Genomic DNA, 23,291 nt, shown 5'->3' on the forward strand with positions numbered 1-23,291 from the left:
AGATGGAGGAAAAAAAACATAGGGTTAGAATGCTATAAGAGCCAGAAATCTTTATTAGAGTCTGACACTGGGCCTTTTTTTTTTTTCCAAATGGCAACATCCTCCCAAATTACTCGCACCAACGCCGATGTATTCATTTCGCTTTTGCACTTTAGTTAGAAGTCTGTCTTTTCTGTGTCGCTATCACCTTTGTTTGTTTTTGTGCTGTAAAAAAAAAAGCCTCAATAAAGAAGTCATTTTGTGGACTATTTGTGCTATCTAGTATTTCTTTTCAAAGTAAAAAAAAATGCCCAAAGCACATGAAGTAATTTAAATAATGAGCTTCATTTCTACGTGTATAATCACAGAGATGCATCAAATGATTCCAGCTGTAAATGGCTGCAGGCGACAGGGACGTGGGTTGACCTACATACTCAGATGATGGAGGCAGAATATGAAAGAGAAATCTAGATTTTTCTAGAGCTTCTTTGCCACATTTTATGTATTTATTTATTTACTTACTGCTGTGTAGACTAGACTGCATTGCCATTTGATTCTCAGCGTGTTTATACATCGTAGGAGAACAACATGAACCAAAGACAACGGTGCATTATAGATGAGCGGTGAGGACACGCGTGCACACGTTCTCTTCACGCCCTGCGTTTGTGTAAGTTTTGCAACGCGACGCGCTGACATTTAATTATGGCCTGTCGTCCTCACACAATGCAGAGTGCGCGGAGGGCAAGTGTGCCACATATGTCGAGACAGAGGTCATCAACTGCAGACTCTCGCCCCTCCACACATTATGCATCCTTTTTTCTCTCCAAAACTCTCAATAGAATTGGGGACACTAGAAGAAACGAGGGGGTGATTCTCAATATGTCAACAGTGCGGGACCCCGTGGCGATGGGAGAGCAGGTGACCACATATAGACCGACCAACCCCCCTCCCCCCTCACCTCCTCGCCTCACATGATAAAAACATTCATCATCATGGCAGTCTTAATCCTTAACAGCCTGCGTGTTTTATACGCTGCCTCTGCTTCCAGTTAGGATGCAAAATAATGTCGTCACGACAGGAGAGAGACTGGACATCTTATTGCCCATGAGTTGAAAATACACACTTAAAAACAAGCATTTTGTATAAAATAACACCACTTAGGGAACATTTATTTTATATTTATAGATCCTGTTCCATTTCATTGGTACAATTCCTGTTATGTTTTAGATAGTGGCAGAGGACAGAAGAAGAAATCTAATTTAGTCATGTAAATAGACGTGGGGTTGGCGACACGGCGAGGCGTCACTAATGGAAGAAAGAGACGGACGCCTCATGGTAATCAGGGCAAATAAAGCAGAACCATGACCTCGCAGTTCAATGTATGAACCCATAAACACAACACTTTAAAGGTGCGGCTCTCGGACTGAACCGGGCCGTCCGGAAGACACAACATAACAAATATCCTCTTCGTCTAACGCAGGGTCACAGATCCTGTAGCATCTATATCATGATATACATAAATCATGTATTTGTTGGGCTTTTAATGAACATAAGAATTCAAATTGAGGCTGAATTACAAGGAATTGAGACCATTTTCAAGTCAAGAGATTTCTCCTCTTATCACTGGAGGACAACTTGTGTAGTTTCTCCATCTCCACCATACATTTAGCTCTATTCACGCCTCTTTTTCTTTTTTTTTCTTAACTCCCTCATCCTTCCTCCTCCTCATCCTCTTTCTCCCCATGGTCCCATTTCCCTTTCTTCTCCTCCATCGTCTCAGTGCCTGTATCTGCCTCTCTTTTATGGCCGTTCATTTGCATCCAAGGAGGAGCTAAGAGGCGTCCCGAGAGACACGCGGATAAGGGTCACGGGAGATCCCCTCCAGGCAGCGTGTTTGCCACGCACCCACGACGCAGACACGACACGTGCCGTCGACCCCCCTCTCGACTCCCGTCACTCAAACACACACACACACACACAGTTTATGTATAACCTACATAAACAAACAAAAAAAAAATCATATATTATTTTCCACTGCCCGTTTTTCAGAAATAACACAATCCAAAAATATAAATAAATAATAAATTAATACATGGACTGGTGAACAGGCCTAAATATTAAAACGGAGACAATTTGGTAAATGTCCCCTGAAGCCTCTCCACATTTGTCCCACTCATTGCAGCAACGACAGGGACACAATCCAAGAGGCAACTGCCCTATATCCCACATAAAACCTAATCTAATCTCAACAATACAGCACTACATAACACTAATAAACATTTTAAAACGTGTTTCTACCACTAATTTAAAAAATATATATATTTGGAGCGATAAAGCAGGCTTGCTTTTTAAAATGCAAGATGTTGCATTTAACTGTGCAAGAAAGGACAGGGATCTTTCTGGTAGGTGTCCAATTATAATGAGCCAATTTAAACGTTTAGGCCTTTTTCCTGTAACCGTAATAATCCACATTTAGCAATCTAATCTCAGTATAATCCAGAACCACACAACACTAACCATGAACTTAATTCAACTCGACTAGTTCAGATGAAGATTGTCAACCATTCCGGTGATGACATGAACACATCCGCAGGCAAATGGAAAAAAAATATTATGTATAACCACAGACATTAAATCTCGACGTAAGCACAACCATTTAGAATTAAATAAAATGTCTACTAGTACCAGTTTGAAAACAACGCAATTTAAAAAAAAAAAAATTTAAATCAAACCTTTTCCAACATCTTTTAACATTAAGACAATTTGGCAAATGTTCCTAAATTAGATGTACGTTGCCAGGAATCGACACCAAATGTTACAAAACAATCCACATTCTCAGGACTATTATTTTAAATCGATTTGAGGTTACAGTCCTAAATGATTTTTGATTACTTGACTAAATTCATGGCTAAAACTGCAACCTACAACAGAAACCCGTCGACCTTAAAGAAAGAGGACGACAGTGTAATCTGGTGAGTGTGGAGTATACAGGCTAAACGAGGCTCTGGCTCCCTCTTGTGGCCGCTTTGCGTTAAAGGCCACATTGACGAGAGAAAATGGCGGATTTACAGTCAAATAAATGAAATAAACACAACAACCCCATGCCCGTTTACCAGCCGTTTGCACAAACGCAGGTTAGCATATTTCGACAACTTTAACACATACTATGCCATGTCAAACGGCTCCGGTGGTTACGGTTTATCAAGTTTATAAAAACCGCTTACCTGTTATGCACGAACCGAGCGGAACTCAACTTAAATGAACCTTAATTGGTTCCCAGCGTCGACGACGTAAAGCTAAAAACTTACTGCGCATATTTTAATAGCAGTGGTATTACCTATAAATGAATGAAATACAGCATAATTAACGCATTGCGCTGAGGGGAATAATACAACCATAGTGTAAGAATATATTACAGAACAAGGAAACGGTCCACCCATGTGACCTGGCACTGCTAATGAGGAAAAGCCACACATGACTTTTGTGGAGCATCTTTATTATGCCACAAATAAAACCCAGTAGTTCTGAAAGAGGACCTAGCGTTTTGGGTTGTTTTTTCTTTTATACTCACCAACAATGACATTCTTAGAATGGTGGAAGCTGCTTGTGATATAATTATGGTTGGCTGAGCAGACAGACACAAAGACAGTGTGAGGACAAGGTGGGTTTGGAAAGTTAAGAGTGAAAACTTCTCAGTGCTGGAAGTCAGGATGGGTGGAGTATGAAAGCTAGCAGAAAAAAAACATTCATATATCCATCAAAGAATAGACAAAAGTATGTGCACGCACACACATAGACAGAATGCATGACAACATTGCTTTTATGGTCAAACAAGGGGAATGCACACTGGTTCTGCTGAATATACCACATTTATTACTTTTGAACTGATTAATAGAAAGAGTGGGGGCAAGGCCACTCACATCACTGTCTTTAGAAAACGGAGAAACGAGAGGAAAAAAAAAAGCAGCCCATAGCAACGACGAATTAACTTGTCCAAGAGAAAGAAAAAGAGGGTAAAATAAGTCCAATGAAGACTGTTAACAGAGGGGCTGCGTTTTTTTTAAAGATAGATTTAAATTATACACAGAGCCAGACTCATCAACTCAACATTTCTTCTGCTTCCAAACTCTCGCGCCCCCTTCTCTTCCTCTCCAGATCCTACCTTCCCCACACACTCTGCCCAACACATGCAAAAACAAAACAGAGGGGCATTTTTAAACATCTGCAGTCCTCTCAACCAAAAACATGGCCAGCATGTGTGCATCAGATTTTGGAGTGAGTGTAGTTAGTTGACACCCGCCTACGATGAAAATCCACTGAGAGAAAACTCCACTGGGTCCTGGTTGAGTATTGAGCATCCTCAGAAGACAAGGGGACGAAGGAGGGGGTTTTTTTTAAAAAAAAAAAGAAAGAAAGAAAAGGAAACTGAGACAAACTGCCCATTCTTGACTATGGGATACTATTATAAGCCAACACTTACAAATTTCTGTTGGATATGCGTGTTTGAGAGAGAATTTCAGACTTTATCTTGGACCATAAAAACAGAGGATCCTTTCATTTATAAAAGGAAAAAAGCAGCATACAGGGGAGGAAAAGGATATGTAGTGGAATGGGGTGGGGCAAAAAAAAGATTTCACCTAAGGATGCTATGCATTTAGTTGTAGTCCTATGAATAATCGTTTCCATTTGTTTTTACTACAAGTTCCAAGTCTTCAAAGTCAAAAGAAATCAAGAAAGTCTTCATTTAGTTTTTTTTGTCCTTGGTTAATTCTTCACCCCTATTAGAATTTCTTAATAGATCTGAATGTATTGATGTAATGGGGTGGACAGGGCTTTGGGGGGGCCATTGCAGTCTTTTGACCAAAGCACCAACTGTTACTTGACTCGTCCTTGACGCTCCTGGAACACAAACAGACAGCAAATTACACACAAGGACAAACCATTTTTTTTCTCCTTCATTTTTCTTTTAAATAAACAACTGATAATGAAGTCAAGTGTGCATGTTACTTGCACAGCACATTTACCAATTATTAACTTGGCAACTATTGCCCAATTACTAACCACTGCCAGGATTTACAAACATCACCTTCTTGACACTTAATACTTTCAACATTTCAAACAATAAACACAGGACTTGACAAAAAGCAACGAAAGCCTTTATCTGATGGCTTCAGATGAGCACAACAACATAGACGCTGCCTCTGCATATGAAAACGAATGACTGCTAAAGTTACCTGAAGCCTGTAATGAGTCCTGTTGCTTGGGTTGCTGGGATATGGCTCGTTGCCTTGGACCTCCACCTGTCACACAAAGGGGTGAAAACTGAGCGTAACTGGAACAACTTTGCATTCAAAACAAGTCCATATTCTTACATCAAATTGTATTAAACATAAAATTACACATTATGAGCATCTGCTGACACTACATTGAACATGCCAAGTGTGTTAATACAGACTTATGGGCAAAAAGACACAAATCTAACACTAAATATAGAGTGTATATAATATAATATAATATACTATATATAACCTGAATTCTTTTTTATAAAAACAAAAAAACAGCACAGTGTTTAATATATCAACAGTGGTCTTTTTACTGTATCCATCACTGCACAACAGATAGTTTCACTGCTGTTGATAACATGGCTAGTGGTAATAAATCACAGGATGTATTATTTCTTCAAAACACCACATTATACAGACAGCAAAATTAGTGTTTCCACCTAAATGTGATATGAAACCAAGTATTTTAAATAGGACACAGACCAACTTCTTTCTAATGTGCATATATGCACATTAGAAAGAAGTTGGTCTGTGTCCCATTTAAAATACTTGGTCTCAGATCACATATAAAAATATATATCCTTGCTTCAAAGTGTATTACACCTTCCCACAGTATATTTCAACACACAGTGGGGTAAATATTGAGACTTTAAACAATAACTCTTGGCATGAACCAGCAAAAAGCACATGAGACTGAAAGGAAAAATACTCAGAGCATAACAAACCTTTCTATATACCACAACAAATGTCAGTTTACGAACACTAATACAACACGTTTGTGTTCAGGTAGGTTCCAAATCAATGTTGTCCTAATTTGTCCCAGTGTGAGGCAAGATCCAAAATGTGCATCACAGCTGTGCAAGACAAGCCCAGAGTATTAAAGAGTACCTTTGTAGATCTCTGACATTACATTAATGAGCTACAACACACACTTCTTCATATCATATAATATGTTGGTGCTGATTAAATTTATGGAACAGCTTTCCCAGTAAAAAGAAAAAACCCAAAACACTATATTGGGAGGTTTCACAATTGAGTGACTTTTAACAGCTATACAACCCCAATCCATTCATTGTGTTCACTGTGTGTGCGCGCGCGTATTCAATAGGTGACATTAACCAAAATGAATAACAAGTAAAGTATTTATTCTTACGTCTTGCTTTGTATTTTTGAGTGATGTTTTACACAATTTTAAGACCACAGTGAACTTAATTGACAGAGCAAAAATCAAATACACCTGACAAAAATTTGAAACCAACTATACATTCTGAGCAGCCCTTTTCCTTTGTCATGCATATAGAAATGTACACATATACATGGACATGTACTGAACCATTTTTCACTCAAATTAAAACTAAGCACTTTTTTCATTACTTTATTCAACAGTAACTAGGTTACCTTTTTCACACACTCTTCCTCCTCTTGACGCTTCTCGTAGTGAGAAAAGTCATCGAAGATGGAAGTGGTGTGTTTAAATCCAGCGATGATCTTTAGCACCTGTCTGGCCTTATCCAGTGGTACCTCCTGTGTGTCCCGAGAGTTGGTCACTGGCTTGTTTTCGTTGTTCTCCAGTCGAATGTGCCTCAGCTGACTGTTGGGAACGTCCTTAACAAAGATCCAGCGCACATCAAAACGACCCTTCCACTTGTCCTGTGACCACACGCCAGCAGACGTGTTGTAGTCCACGGGTGAACGCATCTCTGCGACACCACAGAAGTGACCACTCCCATTGACACTGAAAAGGAGATAGAGAGGCCCTTTGCCACCCAATGAACGGTAGGCTGCATCAAGCCTCTTGTTGCCGTGCTCCGTGCTGCACCAGATGTTATACTTGATGGAGCGGTGGATGTCATCCTCTGAGTAGCTCTTGATGATAAACACCCTGCCCTGCTTGGGATTCCAGTCAAAGTCCTTGGGGTTATAATTGTTGACCATACGCAATTTCTCTAGGACAGGGTGAGGCTCAGAGGGAACCCCAGGAACAACACCCACACCAGAAGAAGAGGGAGGTGACTGGCCTGTACCACTCCCACCAGCATCCCCAAAACCATTGGCCCTGTTCCGTGGAGGAACCCAACGAGTAGGTTGAGAGGGTTGCTGTTGAGTTGGAGGAGGGGGACCCTGGGAGAGCGGAGGCTGGGGCACTGAAACCATACCTGGCTGCCCACCGGGTGGAAGCTGATGCTGCCCCATCTGAGAAACAGGCGTTACCAGTTGTCCATTGCTGAGGGGCATTTGTGGATGTCCTGCAGCCGTAGCTCCGGGCTGTGGAGAAGCCTGACTGGGTGGCTGCCCATTGCTGGGAATAGGGGGCACCTGCTGAGGGGTGGCGGCTTTAGGCATGGTACCCTTGTTGTCCCAAGTGCCAATGTCCATATTGTGTTTAATGGGTGGAGGAGGCAAATTGGCACCAGCCATACCACCCTTGGTTTTCAGCTTGGGTTGAGGCTTGGCCGGCTTGCTGGCAATGTCGGCCCAGGAAGCAGGCTTGGCAGGGGCAATTGAGACAGGAGGCATGCTAGGAGGTCCTACAGATGATACAGGGCCGAGCGGACCCCCACCTGGCAAACCAGAGCCAACAACTTTAGGAGCCATGTCCCCGTTACCACCAGGTGCAGCACTGCTGATCTTAAGCCCTGCCATACCCTGGTCAAGGCTGTTCATACCAGGCGCCTTGTTGAGCGGCTCATTGGCAGCAGGTGCAAATGGGGACTGTCCATCGATCATGGCACCTCCAAGGGAACTAGGAGCATAGGCATAGCTGCTGCTGTAGCCAGAGCTCTGCGGTGTCCCCGACTGTCCCTGAGAGCTGTTATTGCCCCAAGCCGAGAAGTCGATACCACTGGGGAAGAAGTTGAAGCCGTGCTGGCCCAGGAAAGGATTGCTCCCCAGGGGGCCTGGTTGGCCAAACATAGCGTCCGGGAGGTAGTGGGGCTCCCCATTGCTCAGCTGTCCATAGGAGGCCAGGTACGGCATAGGAGGGTCCCCACCTGAGGACCATGCTGCCTCATTCAGGGAGTAGGAAAATCCTATGGAGGGGCTGTAGTAGCTGGGCATGTAGGAGTCCGACATGGCCGTATAGGCATTGCTCTAAAATAGAAAAATAGATGTTTTAATGACAAGATTGTGAGAAGAGAAAATTCAACAAAATTCAACAAAATCCAGTTTGATATGTATGTCTTTTTCTTGAGCTCCAAAAGTCAGACCAACATAAGTTAGTTTACCATCATTCAATCATCAATTACAATATGATAGTTATCAGCATCACATTTCCCTCCTCTTTTCCCCTCTGATCTGAAATAAATAAATATATGCGTGTTTGATCTAACGGTCCAGACATGTAAACAAACTGGGGATTTTAAGACAACTGTTATCCTCAGGGACTGTAGTGTCACTGTGGGGAACTAAGCACTCTTGATGGAGGTTTGTGTTTGCTTTCTCTAATCACTGACTTCATTTATTTGTGGAAGAAAAGCTTCAATTTACATATATGACAACTTCAAAAAGCACAATCAACACCATCTTCATATAGAAAGGCAACTAGTGAAATCCAGCTAAAAGAAGTTGGTCAAACATAAATTAAAAGTGAATCAACTGTTAAGGAGCACTTGTGGGCAAACACCTGCTAGTAAAAGCTTACCTGTCTGGCCTGAGTATTCAGGTAAGGCTCAAACTCATCGTCATTCAAAGTATCCTTTTGTGTTACAGCTCCGTTTTGCACTGCAAAGAGAGAGAGAGACACACTGGCATTAACAAAAAAGAAACATGTTTGTGTGAGATATTGTGTGGCACATACATCCTGTCATATTAGCATCATCACTACTTGTTACGCAACAAAGCCACTCCCTGCAATTATTTATGAGTCTCACAGGAAAAGCAATTAAGCAGAGAATGACAGTAACTGAACAAAATGCTTCAGATTACACAGCATTAAGTTACACAATGATGAATCAGTCCTAATGAAAGATAAGGTGCACCAAACAATCCTTAACAGTTAGTAAAACAAAAGCCTTAATATATTTCCCAAAACAACCAAATTTAACAGTATTGTTACCATTCAGAGCAGACATGTATACAGTTAAGATTGTTCAGAGCACAAAATAAATATAATGTTCTAACCTACATACAAATACAGCACATACAGTAATCTTAATTATATATTTGTACATGGAGTAGACAAGAAACTGAAATCAGCATGATGCTTAATTATTGATCATCAAATCTCTCCATAGACTGTATATCAAAGTTTCAAGATGCAATTCATATTGGTGTCACTCTTGTCACTATGTTGGTAAACCTAAGAGACTTATTAAACTTTTATTACTTGTGATGATTGAGGGGTAAGGACGACGACCCTAAGTAATAACTAAGACCACTCTACTGATGGGGGGATCAGTAGAGTGGTCTTAGTTATTACTTAGGGTGCTGTGTGTATTAGATGAACCAGATTCGGAGGGAGCTTTTAAGAGACTGACTAAAAATCACACCCGGTTCGGTAAAACCACGATACCAACAGTACAGGCAGAGTAGCATGGTGACCGGAACGTGTGAGGCCCATTTGGACACAGGAAAAGCATGTCGGAAGACGTGTCATTTTGGGTTATGTTAGCAACGAGCTAACGTTAGCGCGCTAGCAGTGTGGTTAGCTACATGCAGTGAGTGCGCAGCGTCTCCGCGTTAACGAGCGCCAATAGTCCTTTCAACATGACGGAGCTGGCTAACCACTAGCCAAGTAATCAGCGTGTTGGGATTGCACCTGTAGCACCAAAAACACCGCACACATGCTTTACAATTAATTTCAGAGAATGTAGGCATATACTCTAGCTTATGTCGCTGCAATAAACAGCGCAACAAGTACGACCAGAGAATTATGCTCTTGTGCATCATGTTGCCATTTAACGTTGTTAGCAAATGAAGGAATAGCTTATGCTAACTGTGGAGGACCTCACGAGTACAATTTCAGTCAATAACAAAAAGCTCACAGGCGGCGGGCAGCGGCCCCGCGCACCCTCTTGTAAAGCAACATTTCATTTTATTGTTCTTTGACATGACAAAGAGCAGAATTCTTAGCAACTTCACGCAGACGGGCCTAATTGTCAAGACGCTGAGAGACGGGCTATAGCATCCGCGCACGCAAGATTTTCAAAGCGCACCGCACGTAAAAAAAGATCCGCATTCAGACAACCCGAGTGCACAGTGCGAGACAATGTGTGTTCTTACCTTTATTAGCTTGGCCTTTCGGTCTCTGGATTGGGTCCAGGTGATTCATGAAGGTTTGATTTATGAGAAGAGAGGAGGGGGAAAAAATAGATGAGGAGATATATTTTCAGCAGTCACTTAGTTCCTTTAGCAGGTGGTCAGGCCTACTGCACAACTGAGCCACAGCCGCTGCCTCTGAGCTAAGCTATTCCCGCTAGCCGTCGCGATGCTGAGAAACGGCCCTCGTAAATGTTCAGAAAATACCTCTCTTTACCTGTTCGAGAAGGCTGCTGGCTGACATGTCTTTCCCCCTGTGGCCTATATAACTGTATTTGCTTCTAAATAAAAGTGGCAGGGTGCGAAATTGGACTACCTATTGAAGAGTTCCAGCCAAGCGCCCCTATCTCCCTACAGAGCCTGGTTTCTACACAATGGCGGGCTGCAGTTTGCTTGACAGACTCTTCAACATGGCTGGGCGGCCTCGTCAACCCACGATGGCCTTTATTTACAGCGGACACGCGCCCCCCAGTGGCGCGGAGGAGCAACGTATTACACACTGCAACCACTGCAACTCACACTTTCCTCTTACAGCACTCAGAACCAAACATTGGCATGGTACCAGGGTGAAGTAACTGAGGGGAGTTTTATATATTTAACTTTTTCATAAATCCCCACACACACACACACACAGAGCACTCATCAAATACAATCTCTCAAAGTCATTTATTTCTCACTAAATAGATCTATTTTTTGTTGTTGTTGTTTTTGTCTTCACATATCCCCTACATCACTTTGAATACCCCAGTGTGGAAATCACTGCCCTATTGTATCTGCCATATTCATTGATTCTCTGGTTTCCTCCCACGGTCCAAACACATGCAGATTTGTGGATTAGGCAAATTGGACACTAAATTGAAAGCAGGTGAGATGGATGGTTGTTTGTCTCTATGTGGCCCAGTGACTGGTGACCAGTCCAGGTTATACATCGCCTCTCAGCTGGGATTGGCACCAGTGTCATGTTTGACCCTCATATGATACCAGGACCTGCAAATATTGTGATCTGGCAGAGGTTTAGGGTGATTAGATGTCTTTTTCAGGAATTCGAGTTAAAAACACATTTCCACATTTTGTGTTCCCACCAGCTACACAGCAGGCTTCTGCCCAGAAAGACTCCGCCATCGCCTTCCTTTGATCTGTAATGTGGGTTACCGCAGAAACGATAGTAGTGGCCAAAAGTATGTTTGCACTAATAGCGCGTAGCAGGCCGCAGCAGAAATGTGATGGCGAAATGAAAGGAAACAAGACACCACCCTCACCTTCCTTTGATCTTTATGCAGGTTCCCCAGCAACTGTCTTTGTTAAAGAACACACCAGTGTCAAAGTCAGTGTCGACTTGTGTGGTTTTTTAAAATGATTATTATTACTATTTGTCTATGTCTTTTGCCCTTTGTTAGTTGGACATTCATGTGGACAGCAAAGAAAGAATTTCATTGCACAGAGAAACATGTTTTCTTACTGTACTCGTGAAAATATTGAATCTTGAATCCTCAAACCCATGAGTTAGAATTTGCTGAGGTTGGCTGACAATGGAGGTGGCCTTCTCTCTTGCTATCTGGACCTTGCTGCCTTTTTGTCTTAGGTAACTCACTAAATGTTTGTTCTTAGTTAATGTTTTGTGCAGAAATAAAGAAATAATTAAGGTTATTATATGTCTCTCTTCTAAAATATTCTATGCAAGAAATGATTTAAAAAAAATTAATGCTGAAATAGAAAATGTCGGAGAAATGAATAAACAATAGGGAGGAAGTACATCAAGTGGTTTCAGTGTTATGGCTGGTTGGTATGCAGCTAGGTATGTAAAACAAACAAACAAACAAATACATTGGACCTGTATGTGAGTAATATACATATAACAGCCTATAAACAAACACAAAGACAACTAGCACAGATTCTATATATTTATTTTTTTAATCAAAATAAAAATTAAATTAAATTAAATTGCAGCATTTCCTGGAAAAAAAACAGGAGACACATCAGTACATTAGTGCTTTTCTATGTTATTGTTGATTTTAACATTAATAACAAATTCAGTTGTGTGACAAACAGTGCCAAATTATATTTTCATTCAAAGTGAACAGGACACACCTCTTAGTATTGGATTTTAGTGTCTGTTATACTTATGACCCACTGACTCTAAACCAGTTTTAATATTTATTGCAAATTCCTGGGAAAACAAATTGTCCATCATCTCTGTAGCTATACTCGTTCAAAACATCTTTGAGTCCATAACATATTAATACTATTATGCAAAGGGGAAAAAAAAAATTACCTGTGAAAACAGCTGCTTTCTAAATGGCGTTCTCTGTTTTATCACTTTTGTAACTGTCTGTCAGCGATGACCTGAAAAATAAAGACTTGAAATTCCCTGCTTCTGCCACAAGGTGGACTCCTAGTCACTGTCATGGATTGTGACTCAAGTGAAGCTCAAACCTCTGAAGCACTGGAGCGTCTGTGTGTGGTGAACAATTACCAAGTCCTTTCTCACACTACATTGTATCCTGCTCACTCTCATGCAGATAGAAAAAAAAAAGACATTTCATCAGCAGGATGTTTAGACTAGTTTAGACTATTCATTTAGGAAGTGCTCTTGACAGTGCCTGTCTCAGTGTGATGGTTTGTGTACCTGCTCATTCAAAAATGCCACAAATATCAAATTACAATACATTAGATGTCGGTGTATCGGAGTATTTTGAATGCATTTGTTAAGGTTTTGGCTTTTTATCACCTACTATATCGTCTATATCGGTCTATATAACGGGTCAGATGTCATATGACTAAATTTCACCTTGGAGCACACGACACAGCACCAGGAATAACCCCGCCCTTGAAATCACACACAAACACACACCGCAACCCTTTAAGGGGTCAGAGCAGGTATAGGGAGATTTACACGAAATCACCTTCAACGCGTAACATGACAAAAATCACTAAAAAGCAATGGGAGAAAAAAAGAAAAAAAAAGCCACGCGAGAAAGCAATACTGTATATGAAGGCTGAACACACACACACGCACTGGGAAAGACAGACCAGTAGCAGTGACAAGACATTTGACTTATGAATCATGTCTAGGGCAGTAGCATGGCATGTGTATATCATATTCTGCCTTTCAACTCTCAATCACTTTTTGGGTGCTTGACTTTTTTCTCTCCCGGGGGCTTGTTGACTGGTGTGGATTGGACAGGTGGCATAGCATGGGGAAGAGTTGGCCATTTACCATCCAATAAAAATAGCTGCGGTCTCCATGATGTCACCAGTGAGTAAATCATAAATACAAGGAGAGAAACAAAACAGGATCTGCATTGTTATTATTATTATTATTCTTGTTATTATTATTAACAGCTTCACAATCCTTTCCTATCTGCATTCCTCTTTAGTCGGTTGAACATATGCCACGTCACTTTTTGTCACATAGCGTTCACTCCAGCTTCCTTTCCCCGCACAATTTTTTTTGTTTAGGTCCAGGAGGATGGAAAACCTCAGACAAAACGAAAGACCACGTTCCTCACGCCAGCCACCGATAACGCTGCCATCTTCAGCCACTCGCACTGGCCTTCAGTTGCCAGAAAGGGTGTGCGAACTAAAGCCGGAGTCTGATCTCACTCCCATACCTGGCATTCTGAAGTCACAACACCATGCTGCCGATGTGGAACTCGATCACTCATAAATCTTCCCCGTTTGACCATGTGACACGCCAAAATTTGTGATTCTGCCACCCTTCTACCCTTTGCAGCTCTGTCCCTCATCCCCTGCCATCCAGTGAACCTTCGAGCTGCAGCCCTCGCTGGCACCCTGGAGCAGGAATGCCAGGCGGGGAGGCGACAATGCCACGTGCCCAGATTGGTGTTTCTGTGAGCACCTTTCATGTGCTTGTGTTCCTTTGGCTTTTATATCTGTGCGTTTGTGCTCGAGTGTGTGAATTTGTGCTTGTGTGTGCATAACTCCGGTGACCCAGAGGCAATATGGCAGCAGGGATACTCTCGGTAACAGGATGTTAGGAATGTAGCACTTGTCAGCCTCTCCAAGGATGCTGTTCGCTCACATTCTGCCCATTTTCCAGGGTTAGCCCTTAATGAACAGCGTTTATTCACCTGTGCGGAAGCTTTCTCTGTATTCATGTGATGTGAAGTTTGAGCTGCCACATTTTATTACACGTTGGCCAAGACAACTTGCGTCACCCAAGCTGCCGCAGTAATTATTAAACAATATGCAAAGTAATAGCAAGAGGGGGCCAAACGCATTTACTTCTGGCCATGTAGTGTATTATTTCACAATACCACTGGCCAGTTTTGAAAGTGGAGACACAGCAGAACATCTAAGAGTTCGCTTAAAGTCATTTGTGCATTTAAATAAGAGGTGGGACATCTTCTGAGACTTGTGGGGAACTACGATCTAGATTGAAGAGAATCTGCACAGGACTAACAGGATTAAGTCTTTTTTCATATTTTTCTTAAAACAGCATTAAAGAAAATAAACGAAATTTGCCGCATTAACTTGAAAGCAACATTTAAGAGCGTGAAAATAACATGACAAATAGGCCATCGAAGCTGCATCAAAAAATGAATGACTTTTTTTAGAAAGATAAAAATACATAAGTATACATTGATTGAGTTAAATTATATGCAATGTTTTCGGCAACGTTAAAAGTATTTGCCATGAACCAAAACCGAAGTGGTATAAATGCATTTGTCACTTCAACAACCTACATACTAGTGGCCTTGGTTACAATCATTGTAAATGCATGACATGTCAATGCTCCAATAAAGCCACAACAAGTGTTCACGGTATTTATATACTGTATATATATATATATATATATACATTTTCTTTACTGATTTATAGACTCTGCAGAGTCCTGCGGCAGATCTCTCCGGACAATAAGGGAGTTGTTTTAAGGAGAAAATAGCTGCACAGTTGCACATTCTATCACCGAGGATTTATCACCAACATTTGTGTGGAGGGATGAATGAGCCAGACCTGTCCATATGTGGCCCTTTGTGTGTGCGCGTGTGTGTGCGTGTGTGTGCGCGCTTCCCAAGACACTTACTGATGATTTTGAACAGCTGAGATGAGTTTGTGTGGAAGTGGAAAATGGGGGCAGCTGTACATCTCTGTCTTGTGAGTGCACACGCGCACACAAACACACACACACACACACGCGCGCGCACACACAGCGAGGCACATAAACAACAGTGGAATCCTTAGGTCCGAGCCTCTTGGGACCAAGCCAGACTGAGACCTTAATAAAGGCGTTGTTGTTTCAGGAGGTGGCATACGCGGTTTCGGGTTTAAATATCTACAAGCTCTACTTTACAGAGCGCCACCATAAGCTTAGCAATCACGGTTACACGTTACAGTATATCTATCCGTTTTACTGTCATGATCAACTTGTTCCTGGCCCAAAAATACACACGTGTGCGGGTATTTCTTTAATGTACTCGAGTATTTCCAGCCCAGATTATCAACTATTAATGGTGGTGTTGCAATGTGAATAGTGGTCTAAATAAAACCAGGTTGCCATTACTACCTCAACCGGCCCTGCAACATCTCAGCCAATGAGACACTTTGTTGGGTCAGACCTCTTTTTAAAAGGGCGGGACCTCGGCGCGGTGCAGGGTCACAAGGAGTGATGTAACCTGTGTTTATTTTCAGCATATACACGTAAATGTAGACTCACAGACACCTCCACGCGCACACACACACACACAAGGGCAACTGTAGCTTCGTGCACACGCTGTTCTTTGCGTGCAAAAAGTTAAGCATGCACGGATCGGTATCACTGACAGACACGAAACGGACCGACTGACTTCGGTTTTCACTTTGAGAACACCGACATGTTCCTTGTCTTTCGCTCTTTTCCTAGTTTGGTCATTTGATGACAAGTGTTACAGTGCGTGTGTGTGCGCCGCACACACACACACACACACACACACACACAAATGACAACATGGACTGGCTGTTCCAGGGAACACAGGGGGATTCAATGGAGAGAAGGTGTGTGTATCACTAAGGAGGACAAGTGTGGGGTAGAGACAGAAAATTTAGTCATGGCCATTAATACTAATAGTGGCCTCTCTCCCCCTCCGTCAGCTGCAGCTGTTGATCATGCTCGTGTGAGCGTTCTAGCATTGCATCACTCTCTTTCTCCCTGACTCCAGTGCTGTCCTGCAATACCCTGCATGTATATGAGCCTATAGGCACATGCAGCTGCACAAAGTACTAACCCGACTATTTCTTAACTTGTTTCAAAAGGAAATGATTCTGTTGATGCTCTTTTGAATGCATGCACGCCACTAGTATAATATTGCACTTTAATGAGGTCTGCTCATCAAAACAGTGATGAGCAGAAGTGGCAGAGGTGAGAATTAATATGTAGAATGTCAGGCACATCCACAGCTATTTAGGAGCATGCCCAGTGCCAGTGCCCTGCCACTGGTTATTCATGCTATGTGCAACGTATGCAAAGTGCGACGTTGGCCAGGGCCGTGTTCTCCATTAAGAGAACCCAGTTGCAGGGGACGCTGTAACTTCCACAGACGCTCGTCCACTAGCATACATCAGAGACATTCCACCTCATCTGACACTCGTCCATGGAATTCTGCAAATTTTCCACACTATTCTCCCAAGCATTCTGAAGTGCCTGTCAAAAAGACTGGCATGCCCAAACACTAAGTACGTGTAAATCCTTAAAAGAAGAGACATTACACTACACAGAATGTGTTTTTTTTTAAGGTGTACTGACTCAAATGATGCATTTTTTCTGTTGTTGTATTTTTTATGTGAATTAATTCTGTCTTCCTGTGATGTTTGCTGTTATTTTTTGCATATGTTTGTGCATGAGTGTGAAAATATGTCTTTGTTTACTCTGCTGATAGGTGATAATTTGTCATAGATTTGTGCAGAGTGCCTTTCCCCCCTCCATGTTGGTATGACCAGTGTATGCAACCTATAGTTGACACCTATGTGTCATTATGGGAACACACACTAAATACTTCAGATGACTAGAAGGTTTACTTGGCAACGGACGGCTGTTTTAAGGCCATGGATACACTTTCAGCTTGGACCGGGCACAAAAGTTTTCAAGCACCCGCAGGACATGGAAAGAAATAAAGTCACAGAATCACATGCATCATGTGCTCATTGTGTGTGGTTGGTTTAAAAAGCTCCATGACTTCATCCAAATCTATTTTTGTAACAGGATGACATACTTGACCTTTATTTTACACCAGGATTAAGATTTTGTGGAGTCACAATTAGTCACAGGTTGTCCCCGAGCTTTTCTAGAAGACACCGTGCCTCATGTATAAATATTAAAAATGGATTATTTTGACAGTGAACTTACATTATCTTTTTTCTTTTCTTTTCTTTTTTTTTTTTTACATACATAAACCACTTGATTTCAAATGTGTAAACGTGATCATTGATCATATATGTGATGTGTGTAGTCCTAGTGGTGGCAGTGGGAGTGTTGGAGGAGGGTGGGGGTCTGGTATAGGTGGGAGGGGTTGACACAGAGATGTACAGGACAGGACACCCTCATGCTTGCTCCATAAACCTCACCACATTTCGCTGCCGCAGCTGCTGTGGCGACTCTGGCGCGGGCTTTCGCACTAAGCAGCGATCGACGAGGCCGTTCCGCTTCGGCAAAAAGCAAAGTAATAATAATAACGGAATGTTCCCGCTCTCTCGCTCAGCAAGGTCGGTTTACGCAGACGCGTGAAGACGCCGCTCGTTTACCATGAGCTGTTTGGATGTTATGTACCCAGCCTATGGACATTACGCACCGTACGCACCGACTGCTCCAGCGTTTATCAGCAGCTTCCAGGTAAGACGTGTGCAAATGTCGCTGTGATGAGTTTTCCCCTGATTTTATTCCTACGTTTCCTAGAGATGCAGGTCGCTGAGTGAGGAACAAGTTGATGCGTAAAAAAAGTTAAACACAGATGGACATGTTTTGCCGCTTTTTGAATGTAAACATTGGTTTAATTCAGTAGTAGTGGCTGGATGTCTTTACCAAGTGCATAAGTCATTCTGCACACACACAAAACTCTAATTTTGACACACACAGGCATGCTCTCCCCCCCCCACACACACAGAGTGATGCCACACACAAAGAAAAACATTATGTCAAAATGTCTCACACACAGCTCCACAAGTGTCCTCACTAACACCTGTCTTAACCCTGTCCCTGCTCCCCCCCTCCCCCACCCTGACAGACTCCCACAGGTCTGAACATCACTCCTCCTCACTGCCGGGATTTTATGGACACTCCCAGGGGTCCTGAAGGGATGTCTGGGGGCCCGGGCAACGGAGGGTCAGCTTCCTCCTCATCCTCATCCTCATCAAGCACTTCCTCTTCCTCGTACACGACTGCAGCTGCGAGGCCAGAGGAAGGGACCAAGGAGAAGCAGGAGGCCCCAGAGGCCGAGTACCTGACGTCCCGCTGTGTCCTCTTCACCTACTATCAGGGAGACATCAGCAGCGTGGTGGACGAACACTTCTCCAGGGCGCTGAGCTCCTACATGGACGGAGAGGGCAAACGGAGGGGGGCAGAGCAACAGGGCCCAGGTATGCCATGGTGCCCGAGGGCAAAGGCTCGTTTGCAAATCAAGGTGTCCTTTTGTGAGTAAGGCAAACCGTATGCGCGTGGTAACTGTTCCAGTTGGAAAATCTACACCCCCCCCCCCATGATGTGGTGACTAAAATGAATTAGAGCAAATCCTTTAACTCGAAGGTGATCAATTATAAATCATAGGGCTGCGCAATATGGCCAAAAACATGAGCGCAATGAAAGAAGTCAGTCGAATCAGTCGATATTGATAATTATCGCAATAAAATGTCAGATTTTGAAGAAATTTGGAAGAAACCAATTCATTATTGGTTTAAAATTCTTAATAGACAGGAAAACAAGAAACAATTGTTAAAAATAGAAATTATTTTGCAAATCTGACCGTGATATCGATGAGTTTATTCCGTAAAATGTTGAAAAATGTTGATCGAAACCAAAGGGATTCTGTTTTTAATTATTTCTGTGTTATGTTGCGCAAAGAGAGCAGAAGCTGAAAAAACCCCAGAAAACTTCAAACTCAATCCCAATCAAAATTGTTTAATTTAGTAATCGATGAGCGAATAATCGCTGCAGCCCTAATGTCAATATAAGTTATTGTCCAGCCCTAATAAATCATCAGTGTAGTTTACGAAATCATTGATATTTTGTTGCTATTAAGTAGGTATTCCATTCGGAAGTCGTTTCATCGAGCACATTCATGACTCGTGCATGTGTGCATCATGTATTCTTTAAGTGGGTTTGTCCATGTACTCTACATTTCACAACTTCCGCTGATTTATGGGAGGCTGCTGCTGCTGCTGGTGTCTGTGTCTGTGTTTCGGGGCCACACTGGCTGCGCTGACAGTTCTGCAGAGCACAGCAGACAGAGTGTCAGACAGGTGATCAGGTGATGGGACAGAGGGGCTGCTTGTTGGAGCTGTTGTCCCTGGAGAGGTCAGGGCACTGGGGTCAGAGGTCAGTGCAAGTCAAGCGCCGTGGGCAATCAAAGGGGACTTAAGAAAGAGAGACTACACACTGCTGTGTGTGGTTTAAGCTTGAAGTTTAGGCGCGAAGACATAAATGAATGCTCAAATTAAATTGCAGGGACACTGCAGATGTCCCCGAGATAACCATGTAGGGCCTATGTCTCCTTCTCTCTCTTTCCCAGTCCAGTGTGGACGTCTTCATTTCGACACGAGCGCACACCTTCTGCCTCCCAACAGATGCTATGTTTATACATGGCTGTAAGCGCACAGCCTCGCCGGCGTATCCCCTTCAAACATCTCGGTGGCTGCCATGCTGACTCTCTCCCTCCGGCTCCTGCCCCACAATGGCTGCTCAGTCAGTTGCCTAGCCTGCTCGTCATATGCTGTGGTCTGTGTCACAGAGGCGGGGGGGGGGCAACACGAGCTCCCAGTGTGGCATTGGTGTCTGTTTTCAGAGGAATACCTAAATATAAATGTATACTTTAAAAAAAAACAACATATAATGGTTCCCTGACATTCTGTCAAGGGCAAGGGGAGGGAGGGGGGCAGAGAAAACAACAGGTGGGGGTGCAGGAGACAGAGGAGAGAGAGGGGTGGAGGGTGGTCGCACATTGCCAGTTTGAGTAGTGTGTCTCAGTGTGTGTGTGTGTGTGTGTGTTGTGAGACTTTCAGAAGTACTGGGCTGACATGACAGTGAGAGATGTCACCACAGCAAGTGATTTAAGGCTCTGGGAGATTTTGGGCAGCCACCAGGTCAGAGCGTCTACCTTATATAGAATTCTAGGATATAGGGACGCCTCTCTTTCTACCGTCCTCTCTCCCTGTCTCTCTCTCCCTCTCTCTGTCTGTCTGTCTGTCTGCTAGAACGCTGTTGTGTTTATTTCTGTGTCTTGTTGGGGCTAGGGCTGTGTGACAGCATGATCCAATGGGGAAGATATCTGGGCCAGAGGGTGTAGCAGTCATGTGAGTGACATCTACGTTTCAGTAAGGGTTGTTTATTGTTGTGCGCAGCTCCAGCAGCCTTTCAAACGTTCTGTGTCAATCCAGTGATTCGTTGGACCTCATATATATATATTTAATCCATTGTTTGCCCTCCCCTCCCCTCCCCTCCTCTCCACCCTTAGATACCCCTTCACCCAGCAGCCGGCGGAGCTTTCCCCCATCCTTCTGGGACAGCAACTACGCCTCGCCTCAAAGCCGCTCCCACTGTGAGACGGGAGCACCTTCCTATTCCATGGACCCATATGCATCAGGGTTACACCCGGGCCTCCCTCATCCACACGCGCATCCACACCCACACGCTCATCCTCACTCCCATCCTCACCCTCCAGAGAGCTGGGGATACCCCCAGGCCCAGGCCTACGGGCCTCCAAGGCCCCTGCACGAACTCTATTCCCCCGCGGCTTTAGAGCCTCACTACGGTCCTCTGTTGATGCCAACGGTGAGGCCACCTCATCTCCCCACCCTGCCGAGCCACTATGAGGTGAGCAAGCTGGAACCCAGCGCGTCCTGGCCCGGCCTGCTACCCCCAGGAGACGTCAGCCAAACAATGGCACTCAACATGGATGCAGGTAACCACTCAAACCAGATCGAGATGCAAAGATGGCCACTAAAGAAATAGAAGAAACAAATGTACTGGGATCTTAAGGGCCACATGCGGGTTTAGTGGCTAGCAACTGTTGCCTCACAGGTACTTAAGGTCACTGGTTTGGATCCTGGTTCGATAGCGGGCCTATGTTTCCTCATGTTTCTCACACAGTCCAAGAACATGCAGAGGTGAACTGGACTTTCTCACATTTTCCTTTTTTCCACTTCTCATTCAATAACTATATATATATATTTCTATAAAATTAATACAACAAAGGCTCAATATGTAGATTCATTCATTCATTAATAAGTTGAATGAAACATTTTTGTACAAAACCTTAACAATGAATGGCAATCAACAGCAAGAAAACCCCTGCTGGTCATGAAGTGCTTTGACCCTTGATGAAAGATGCAAGAACAATAATTCCCCACATCATTTCTACTAGTGTGAAAAGCCAACATTAATTATGTGAACAGCGTGATTGAGGAATGAATCATTAAAAAAAAGAAAAGACTCGGCATACTTGACGTGCTCGGTTAGTGATCAGTTCACTTGGATGGTGGACGAGGGACATGCATGGTGATGGTGATGCTGATGATGGGAGAAGAATACAGTCAGGTGGAGGCAGAGTGAAGAACATTGGATGTTGGAGTCAATATTGATGTTCACACAATTAGAAAGTGATTTAAACCGAGCCTCATGTTTAATTGCTTGAACCCTATAGTATTGACCTGCATTCACACACACACACACACACATTAACTTTCAGCCCTTGTGATAACGTCTGAATGATGCACGTGACCCTCACAGACACACACACACATCATAATCACCACAGAGGCTTTTTTCTAAAACAGGATGTTTGGCTAACGTAGACTCCATGACAACCTGCGTTCTGTTGTTCGCTGTAGTCTTCCTCATTGTGTCTTTGTCCCCCTTTTTTTTTTTCTCCTCAGGCCTCCAGCAGCACAAGAAAGGCAAGGAGCTGTACTGGTTCTAACAAGCCCTCAGTCACATTGACCAGCCATTACCAGATCCAATTAGTCCCTGGACCGGCTCTGCTATTGAAGCAGCGTGTCCCTTTATCCCCCCAGCACACATTGCATCCCCACCTATCCAACCCCCTCTGTGCTCCTGGCCTCCCCTGCCAGTACACACAGCCTTGCTCCAGGTTTGACGCGTGTGCACCATGGAGATAAAGCAGAGAGGGAGAGCCACACAGAGGGAGAGCGTCACTGTCCATAATCTGTATCGTTGCCTTCTCGGGCCTCGTTTCCCCTCCACTGCCTCTCCCGCCGCAGCACGCGCGCGCGGCACAGACCTTGGCAAGGCGCGGGCCGCGGTGACCTGTTTGGACTGAGAAAGACAGGATCACAGCAGACTTTAGCGGAGGAGAGAGAGAGAAACAGGGACCGCGCGGGGGAAGAGAGGGATAAATCGCAGCAAGCAGGATTCCCTCTTGTGTCCCTGGTTATCTCTGCCTCATGTTCTTTGTTGGTACAGTGGTGGTCGTCACTTATCTCGTGGTGAGAAACTGGAGCAAAGATGGTGGCAGTTCTTGCTTGGTGACTGTTACGATGCCTTTTTTTTTTTTTTGGTTGTCATTATATATTTTTCTCTGAAATAAAGTGTTTCTATTTATTGGCGTTTAT

General features: G+C 43.5%; 2 protein-coding genes across 2 annotated transcripts; one reads left to right on the top strand and one right to left on the bottom strand.

Moving 5' to 3' along the window:
- Positions 1-3,781: 3,781 nt before the first annotated feature.
- On the bottom strand, positions 3,782-10,931 carry ythdf2 (YTH N(6)-methyladenosine RNA binding protein 2). Its single transcript, XM_044047895.1, has 6 exons — positions 10,735-10,931; positions 10,482-10,506; positions 8,902-8,981; positions 6,660-8,351; positions 5,214-5,279; positions 3,782-4,878 (listed from the first exon to the last, which is right to left on the bottom strand). The coding sequence occupies exons 1-6, from the start codon at positions 10,759-10,761 to the stop codon at positions 4,855-4,857; spliced, it is 1,914 nt and encodes a 637-aa protein (XP_043903830.1). The 5' UTR covers positions 10,762-10,931; the 3' UTR covers positions 3,782-4,854.
- A 7,113-nt stretch (positions 10,932-18,044) lies between these two features.
- vgll2b (vestigial-like family member 2b) lies at positions 18,045-22,758 on the top strand. The gene is made up of 4 exons (XM_044046986.1): positions 18,045-18,342; positions 18,734-19,085; positions 21,176-21,622; positions 22,596-22,758. Exons 1-4 carry the CDS (start codon positions 18,256-18,258, stop codon positions 22,637-22,639), a joined length of 930 nt encoding a protein of 309 aa, XP_043902921.1. The 5' UTR covers positions 18,045-18,255; the 3' UTR covers positions 22,640-22,758.
- Positions 22,759-23,291: the final 533 nt, after the last annotated feature.

The sequence above is a fragment of the Solea senegalensis genome, linkage group LG16 (genome assembly GCF_019176455.1).
Source record: "Solea senegalensis isolate Sse05_10M linkage group LG16, IFAPA_SoseM_1, whole genome shotgun sequence".
In the NCBI taxonomy this organism is placed as follows: Eukaryota; Metazoa; Chordata; class Actinopteri; order Pleuronectiformes; family Soleidae; genus Solea; species Solea senegalensis.